At 35.1% G+C, this 9,960-nt stretch overlaps 1 protein-coding gene across 12 annotated transcripts in view; it reads left to right on the top strand.

The window, feature by feature from the left end:
* LOC144974958 (plasma membrane calcium-transporting ATPase 4-like) overlaps positions 1-9,960 on the top strand; it is a 242,006-nt gene that overhangs the window by 150,283 nt on the left and 81,763 nt on the right. For 5 of the 12 annotated variants that reach the window (XM_078918514.1, XM_078918507.1, XM_078918506.1 and 2 more), the window contains one exon: positions 1,555-1,575. The exons of the other annotated variants lie outside the window; for them this stretch is intronic. In XM_078918514.1, coding sequence (XP_078774640.1) covers positions 1,555-1,575 — 21 coding nt within the window. The remainder of the gene's footprint in view (positions 1-1,554; positions 1,576-9,960) is intronic. 12 annotated transcript variants of the gene reach the window in all.

Here is a 9,960-nt window from a genome sequence, read left to right on the forward strand (position 1 = left end):
AATAGGTGAAATAGACAAAAAGGAAAGCTTGAAATTCTTATGGTATGATTTATTTCGTTGGTCGTAGATTCCATTGTAAAGAATTGCTGCCCATAAGTGACACTAAACATGAGAGTAGAAAGATCGAGTAGAAATACAGAATAAAGGTAAAATTATCATTTCACCTTTAGGGTCTGTTAAAAAATGCAATGGACTGATATCACACAAAAATTGAGGGAGTTTGCTCTCTAGTTTATTTCTTTTTATATTCTTTAAAGAAGTCTCCTCCAGCACCTTAAGGCAACATTCCAGAGAAGAAACTTTTTTTTTAATGGAACTCATTTTTTAATGCCGCCATTGGCAGTCTTGGATGTATTTCAAATTTCCTGCTTATTCTGAAAAGTAAATATCTTTTTCTTTTTTTTTTTGTTGGTAACAGAAAAAAAAAAAGAAAAGATGATTGGCAGGTGGGATGGACTGACTCTTTTGTTTTTATCTTCAATCAAAATGTCTGATCTTGAGCTCAGATCATTGTCATGGAATAGTAATCAATTACCATTGTCCATTATTTCATATTTAAAGAATAAAAACAGGTTCCATTGGTAAATTAGCACGCTTCGTTCTTCTCTGAAGTCTTATTTTGTATTACAACATTCCATTTTTCCTATCCAATTCGTCACTATACCTGGGCTACAATGAAATCACATGTTCTCCAACCGATTTGTCATCTTTATTAGGGTTGGCGCGTTTGACATCACTCAATGTATTTTTTGACAGTTTCATATGATTTCTTGGAATGATCATGTTTTAATTTTCATTCAGTTTGAACCACTGGAGACTTTTTCTTTGTTTACACGTGTTGGCAATAGTCTTTTTCTTATGACTTTTTTTTTAAAGTTTTTTTTTAGCCTGGAACAGTCTCAGCTTAAATTCCCTTCCACTTTTTCATGGAAATTATTTACAGTTCAATTACATGTCGAATGAATGAAGGTGACTTAAACAAATTATATGTGTAATGGATAGTTGTAACATTTCAACCCATGGAAAGCAGAATAAAAAGTGAGCCTCTGGCAAAGGAAAGAAGTTGAAGGTTCCGTATAGGAAAATGGATAGACTGGAGGAAAGTAACAGTATCAAAAGCATAAAAACTTGAAGCTTGGGTGCCAGAATGGTCGACAACTTTGTCAACTACTCAGTAAATGATAATTACTGGGGAAAAATGATTCTCTGTTGCGTACAAGTTGGCCACATTCACGCAAGAATAGTTAAAATCCAGTCACTTTTTGAACAGATCTTGAATTTAATTTCTTTGTCCCAAGACGAATTCAGTAACTTCAATCTATATTTAGGTCTTTGAAAGGTTGCCAGTCGATTCTCACAAGTGTAATAGAAATGTGATAGTAATATGATTTTATATTATATATAATATTATATAATACTGTGAATCAGATTTCCTGTTCGACAGACGCACTCATCAATTCCACCATATCCACTCATCCTGCTATTGTCAGGTGAAACATATTTATTTAACTTTTCATTTTCTTTCCAAATTAAACCCATATCCTGGAACTTCAGTGCGATTGGTAGAGTTCAAAGGTAACAAAATCATTTGAAGTCTTTAATGTTGCTTTAGTGTTCCACACGTTCACTCTCTCCTGCTCGTGTAACTTAGAGAGGCTTGTCTTGTCTCGCCTTCTGCATTGACGAACAGATCGCGATTTGGTGTCATTGAAGTAAATTTAAGTTATCAATGATAATATGTGTAACATTAGAATAGGGCGGACTGTATTGTTTATGATATATTAGAATACGCCTTGTGTTTTGGTTGTCTTTTCATGGTGTCTTTACCCTTAGCCTGTCAGAGCATCGTACTTAAGACGATATTTTTTACTTATAATTGATTTCTTTTTGGTGGCTTTTTAAAAAAAAAATGTTTATTCTTTTAAATTTTTTGTTTGTTTCGTTTTTATTTTATTTTTTTCTGTTTTTTTTTTTTTTTTGTTGTTGGCGAGTTTTAATATATGTTATTAGATCATCCCTCAGAGTTTTAATATATTATATCATTAGATCATCCTTCATAACATATAAAGTTTGTCGATTCAGAATTTGAAGCAACTAAAAATGAGGCTTCACTAGATGTTTGATCATCCGTCATCACGTGGAAGATCCCCTGTCTGTTGTCTAGGATATATTATGAGTACTGTGTACTTCCGTTTCTTTGTGTGAATATTAAATTGTATTGGCACAAAATTACATATATCATATATTATCGTCAATGTTACCAGTACCAGAGATGTTGGCTAGTTTATTGTGCTATAATATCATATGGATTTGATCAGAGTTGTCTATATAATGTGTAGTGGGAAGATAAAACATGGGACATTTACCTACTTGTTATTCACCCCTTGTTTGGGTTTTTATTATATCGTTTGTTTGCTTTGGGTATTTTTTTTTCTTTGCTTTGCTTCTCTTTTCTTTTTTCACTTTCTCAAAGATGGCTTTTTTTTTTTCTTTGAGTCTCTCTCTCTCTCTCTCTCTCTCTCTCTCTCTCTCTCTCTCTCTCTCTCTCTCTCTCTCTCTCTCTCTCTCTCTCTCTCTCTTCTCTTCTCTTCTCTTCTCTTCTCTCTCTTCTCTCTCTCTCTCTCTCTCCTCTCTCTCTCTCTCTCTGCTCTCTCTCTCTCTTTCTCTCTCCCTCTCTTTCTCTCTCTCTTTTTCTCTCTCTCCTCTCTCTCTCTCTCTTTCTCTCTCTCTCTCTCTCTCTCTCTCTCTCTCTCTCTCTCTCTCTCTCTCTCTCTCTCTTCTCTTTTTTTTTTTTTTTTTTTTTTTTTTTTCTTTCTTTCTTTCTTTCTTTCTTTTTTTCTTTCTTTCTTTCTTTCTTTCTTTCTTCCTACATTTCTTTCTGTCTCGTGGGGTTATCTAACTTATATTTAAGGAATATACTCTTTTTATTTTTAACTATGGAGAAATAGAATCTGGAATTTTATTTTGAGGTAGCATCACTTTTTATTATGATGTCATTACCACCTCCATCACCGTTCTATTTTGTCTACATATTTCACTGCCAGTCTGTTGCATAGGGAGAAGAGTGTCCAAACTGCTAAACTGGTTACAGCTAAAATTGAATTAAAAGCATAAAGTGTTTTCCGCTTAAATTGAATTTTAAAGCATTTGTGTCAAAATCAGACAAAAAGTCACCGTGTTTGAGTTGCCGGTAAGCCTGATAGCATCATACTGTATCATAACTGCAAAAATATTTGATGGAGCCCCCCCCCCCCCCCCCCCCCCCCCCCCCCGCCTTAATACAGGAAGCCCTTCTCTTCTTCCTATGTAATAAATGGTTTTAATTTTTCTATTTTGTTAACATTTGTTTCTCATCTATCTAGCAAAACAGAGGAAATCGTGATAATTGAAACGATATCCTTATTCAATTTTTTTTCTGATAAAACAAAAACTCAATGTGTCACTGGTGATCTTATGTCATAAAGATGTTAATTTTGACGTAGTTGATTAGATGATTGAATCGACGCTGAACATGGTACATGGAACCTCTGTAATCTGAATTCAGCACATTTCGTGATCTAGAATTAAATCTGGAATTATTTTGGGACTAGACTACTCGTAAATAGCCTGTATGTTGTAATTTTTTGCCAGACTTTCCTTGTTGCTTATTACGTCATAGCGTAAGCGGAAGTTAGGCTAAAAATAGTGAAATAAACGAATATCTATACAGTATTTATATACAACAAATGACCCAAGAAAAGACTATTGTGCCATACTCTGGAAAAACCCATATTAACAATTTTGACCAGAAAACTCGTCCTTCAAATATCGATCGATTTAAATGAGCCTCGTCTTGGCAAAAACTCTCAAACCTTCGCGAAGTCCCAGGTTTGAGAGTTTTTACCAAGATGAGGGTAATTTAAATCGATCGATATTTGAAGGACGAATTTTTTGGCCAAATTTTTTAATATGGGTTATTCCAGAGTATGGCACAATAGTCTTTTTATGGTCACCAAATTGCATAGCCTGATGATTTGCTTCACTAGCAAGTTGTAATAGTTGTGTGGTACGGAGAATAGAAATTATTTTTTTTCTTTTAAAAATTATGAAAACTCTAGTTATAGTCGGGTTTTTTTTAAAATCAGACAGTCGATAAACACTAATTCGAGAGAGTGAAATCATGTGAGAGTTGTGAGAGGAGAAACTGGAGTTGATGAATTGGAGTCTTTGACTCCGTGTAATAAAATGGTGTGCTAAATTTACCATATTATTTATTCAGCAAATCGCAAAAAAAAAAATATATTTTTAAATTCCCCTTCCCCTCCCCCGCCCTAAATCTCCCATCTTTTAAGCAGGGAAGTTTTTTAATATTTTGGTCTACCTTGAGCACCCTCTAGCCGCACGCTTTGTCTGCTGTATAGTTATAATTTGTAAAACTATATAAATGATTATAAATATTATAGGTTTAGCTCTGCCTCCTGTTGTATTAGAGGATGTTTCGGTGGTTATTCAGGCCTGCCAACTCTCATAGACTGTTATATTTCTTGGGAAAGGGATTAGATGTGTTTCTTATTTTGGGTTTTTAATTTGAAAAAGTCTTATTCTCAATTAAATTTACATGAGGTTGCTACATGAGGTCAACTCTCTGTTGAGTCATCTTATCACATTTAACCGTATTTTCAACTACTAATATTTTGTATATACTGAATTAGTAAAATGAGATTCATTTGATCTTTTTTATTATGTTTTTTTTTTACGGGGAGGAGAGAGGCTACCAAATTCCTTTTTTAAATTGTCTATTATTATTATTATTATTATTATTATTATTATTATTATTATTATTATTATTATTATTATTATTATTATTATTATATTATTATTATTATTGTTATTATTATTATCATTATTATATTATTATTATTATTATTATTATTATTATTATTATTATTATTATTATTATTATTATTATTATTATTATTATTATTATTATTGTTGTTGTTTTGTTTTTATTTCCCCACCATTGCTGGTTGGCAGACCTGATTAACCTGGTTGCTTAGTAATCCCGCCACACTCGTTGCATTTCTTTTTCCTCCTATTAACTCTTTTGATCTCCAGGTACCGACAAGAAAGATTTGGAGCAGAAGAAGCCACGTGAGTAATCCTTGTATTCTCTCTCAATAGTAGAAGTGTTGATAGTCATGGCTTGGTTACACACATATATAAATATATTACTATGATGTCACTGTGAATTGTGTCATGGTCAGAGTAGAGGATGGACATTTCTCTTATTATCGTTATTATCACCAGTTATTGTATTTCAAGTGTTATTTCTTAATCCAAGTCGATTTTGTTTTCAGTGATATGATTTTTTATTTTTATGTTTCTAATTGTTTGTCGTTGTTTGTTTGTTTGTTTTGTTGGGTTTTTTTTTCTTTTCATTTATTTTCTTTTAAGTTTTTAAAACTTGTTTTAATTATGATGAACCAGGAGTGTATCGTGCGTTGTGTTTTATCCCTAAAGCCAATTTGTTGATTGGATTCTTTTCAATTTCTGTTTGGTTTTGAATCGTTTGATTAATTTATATTATTTTTTGTTATCTTAATTTTATTCATTAATTATATTAATGAATGTGAAAACAGCTTCCCCGCGATTGGATGATCGATGTGTGCACTTTTTGCCCCGCTAGTTTGTTGTGTCAGTCTTGGATTAACTCATCTCACTCAAATGAATCTCATGCTAGGGAGATGCCGCTGCCGCCACTGCTGCTGCTTACAATTATACAAGCGCGCGCGCACAAACGCATTCGATTTAACATGCGCACAAACACACATACATATATTATATCAGCCTGACACCTACTTCTCATTAACAAAATGTTTATAAAAAGCAGCAACAGAAATAGCAACGACACCAACAACATTAACAATAGCAGAAACAACAATAAAGTCATCAACTACAGCCGAAACAACAGAAACAACAACAATAACAACATCAACAACAGTTGCTGGTATTCTTGAGTGAATGCATTTGATGCCTAATTCAGTCCCTTGATTGGTGACAAAATATTAAATTGCAAGGACGTAAACAGAGGAAACTGTCATCTTAGCGTTCGCACGAGTTGGTGTGATTTGGGATGTTTGTACACTATTGAAGCCATGAAACCGTAAGAAATATTTACGTCACAGTTGTCCGTATAATAGCATTGACTGTGTCGGATACAACTCAGGGACATCGCCAGTGACAAACGCATTCCCCTAATCTGCCGTTCTTCGCCGAAGTCCCGGGTTTGAGAGTTTTTGCCAAGATGAGAGGCATTTAAATCAAATCGATCTATATTTGAAAGACGAGTTTTCTGGCCAAATGTTTAAAAATGTGTTTTTCCAGAGCACGGCTGTAAAATAATGTTTAGCAACACATCCGTGCTACAAGTTATATATTCACTAGTTTGACCATACATCATATTATTAAGAACCAGCATTTTTAAACTATGAAGTTAAATCAGACCTAAAACAATTATTAATTATTAACTATTATGCTCTTCGTAAATATAACGTATTCTTTCTCTCTCTCTCTCTCTCTCTCTCTCTCTCTCTCTCTCTCTCTCTCTCTCTCTCTCTCTCTCTCTCTCTTTCTATTTCTCTCTCTCTTTCTATTGATCTATCTCACTTTCTATCTATCTGCTCTGTGATTGTTTCTTCTTTAAAATAGTAGTGAAAAAAAGCAAAAACAAAAACCCCAAAAACATTAATATGCAAACTTGATATGCTATTTACATTTTTAATATAGTAACCTCAGACAAATAATAATAATATTTTTTATTATTTATGAACACATTGGTATACTTCAATTATCATTTCTATGTGTTATATTGTCGGTCTGTGTGAGTGCTACTTGTTGGTGTGTCCTTTCGTATTCTGTCACCCACTCACATTTTGTTACATTGTTAGCACGTTGTTATCAGGCTTGATCTGTTCCAGGCGTTTGTTGGTTTGTTGGATTGATTTGTGTATTTGGTTGGTCTTTTCTGCTGTTTTGGTAACACCTTCACAAACGCACACACACACACACACACACATACACACTCAGATAGAGGTAGATAGATATATAGATAGATAGATAGATAGAGAGAGAGAGAGAGAGAGAGAGAGAGAGAGAGAGAGAGAGAGAGAGAGAGAGAGAGAGAGAGAATTCATTGCTTGTTGAGAGTGAGACGATCGGAAGGAGCGAGACCGTAGGGGAAGGTTGCATGTTGGATTTAGATCGATAGAAAGGCAGATAATGATAGATTATGTGTAGGAGAGAATGAGGAAAGGGGGGGGGGGTCGTTAAGATATGTATAGATGTTTCCAATGGGAACTGAAGTGACACTTTATGATAAAAAAGCTAAAAAACGTATTGTATAACTGTGTTGTGTGTGTGTGTGCGTGCGTGTTTCTGTCGACTTTACGGCCTGTGCCACTCTACTCTTACACAAACATTTGTCTTCTTAATTTTAGCAGAAAAATTGGGACTTTAAATATCCATCCACCCCAACTTGTTTAAAAGTCTCACTAACATTTCAGAAAGGTCCCAAGTGTGAGGATTTGTTTAAAAAGTGGGGAAGTCATTTTAATGGATGAATGTTTGAAGGAAAATAAACAGTAGTTTGTCGGAGTTCAGCAGTCCTGTCGTACAGTGTGGTCACGCCAGTACCGTGGTCGGAGTACATAGTCTTGTCGTACAGTGTGGTCACGCCAGTACCGTAGTCGGAGTACAGTAGTCCTGTCGTACAGTGTGGTCACGCCAGTACCGTGGTCGGAGTACAGCAGTCCTGTCGTATAGTGTGGTCACGCCATTACCATGGTCGGAGTACAGTAGTCTTGTTGTACAGTGTGGTCACGCCATTACCGTGGTCGGAGTACAGCAGTCTTGTCGCACTGTGTGGTCACGCCAGTGCCGCAGTCTTGCCATTCAGTGTGGCCACACCAGTAACGTGGTGGGAGTACAGCAGTCTTGTCGCACAGTGTGATCATGCTGGGGCCGTAGTCGGAGTACATCAGTCTTGTCATACAGTGGTCACGCTAGGGCCGTGGTCGGAGTACAGCAGTCTTGTACAGTTCGGCCACGCATGTGCCGTGGTTGGAGTACATTTGTCTTGTACAGTGTGGTCACGCTAGGGCCGTAGTCGGAGTACAATAGTCTTGTGGTACAGTGTGGTCATGCCAGTGCCGTGGTGGGGTACAGCAGTCTTGTCTGACAGTGTGGTCACGCTAGTGCCGTGATCGGAGTACAGTAGTCTTGTACGGTGTGGTCATGCCGGTGTCGTGGTGGGAATACAACAGTCTTGTACAGTGTGGTCACTCCAGGGCCGTGGTCGGAGTCCAGTAGTCTTATCATACAGCGGTCACGCCAGACCCGATAAAGGTTGCAGTTGTCATCCAATCAACACAACCATTTAGTAGACAATTCAAGAAAAGTAAAAACAAAATTGGTTGCTTTACCTGTTCTCCTTTCCTCGGATGATGTGTTGTTTTTGACGTACAAAGTATTGTAACGCATTAGACTTGTTTTGACCTATAGAATAAAGTACTGGGTTCGAATCCCCGTACTATCCATCTGGCGGTGTGTTCTTCCTTGGACATACGCATTACCCTATTAGATAGATACGGGCGTAAAATTGTCAAGCACATACAGATGCCCCAGGAAATTATACAAACGTCTAAAAGGCAAATAATAATATCAGGTTGTGCACTATATTTTTGTGTAACTGCACTGCGGAAATTGAATGTTATTGCAAAGTGATTAGAGTCTGGTATTAAATTCGAGAAAGAATGGCACATACTATATGTAATTATTTATTTATTTTACAAACATGGTAATCCAAATTCTTATGGTTTCATTGCGGTTATAGAAAACGCGCTAAAAACACCTTAGATATTCCCCATTACCACAATATTAAAACAAACTCATACTTACGTTTGGTTATCAGACTTCTAAATATGTGCGGACAGGCTACCTGGCATGTTTGTTATTTTGTCTATAAGCAATCTGTGCTTTTAATTATTTGTTATTAATTTAATCATTCTAGAAATGGAAAGTTTGAAAACCTTTGTTAAAAAAGACGCTCACAATACATTTTCTCAATAAAACGATGATCTTTAAAAAATAAAAATTTTAAAAACTCGACATCCTCCTTTATCTTTTGTGCTGTCTTAAAGCTAGTTTGCAGATTCGTATTGAAGTCCGCTTTACAATTTTAGGCGCTGAAATGCTTTCCTTTTGTTTTGTTTTGTTTTTTCAGTAACCCTTGATGTTTTGTTTTCTTTTTGTTTTTCCTCCCTTTATTTCAATTTTTTTCACTTAAAGGGCGGTTTGGTTCTAAATTATAAGGAAAATCTTTTAAAAATTGATTTAGAGATTTTGGTGGAAAACGATATTTTATTATCTTAGAAATAATATTGTTGAAGTGCAATTTATCAAAATATACTTTAAAGGCACAGAAAACATGGTCGAAAAGGGTATAGGTGGTAAGAAAAATGTGAAAAACTGAAAGCTTTTTGCTATTTTCTCAATAATTCATTTTTCGATGTCAAATATTTCTCAGAATCTATTCCATGAACCATGAAATTGTCCGAAAATTTCCAGTTATCACAGAGATAATGTATTATGTCACCATATAGAGTTTTTCGTTTTTTTTTTTGTTGTTGTTTTTTTTTTTTTGTTTTTAATAGGGAATGTGTATTTTGACTTAGAACCCAAATTATAAATTTTTAGCATAAATTTTGTCATAAAATTTTGATTCGCAATATTGTAATGTTCTAATACAAATCTCATAAGCTAAAGCTGTAAAACCTCTCTATGGTGACAGAAAATGCTACAATGGTGATAACAGGGAAGAATATGAAGGTTATTCCTTCATTAGTTTTTTTTTCGGAAAATTTGCCACATGATTGTTATGCCTTTGATGTCAGACCCCCGAATCAGGAGGCAAAACGGGTATCA

The sequence above is a fragment of the Berghia stephanieae genome, chromosome 6, assembly GCF_034508935.2.
Source record: "Berghia stephanieae isolate SIO BIC M18660-M18661 chromosome 6, UCSD_Bste_1.3, whole genome shotgun sequence".
NCBI classification, from domain to species: Eukaryota; Metazoa; Mollusca; class Gastropoda; order Nudibranchia; family Aeolidiidae; genus Berghia; species Berghia stephanieae.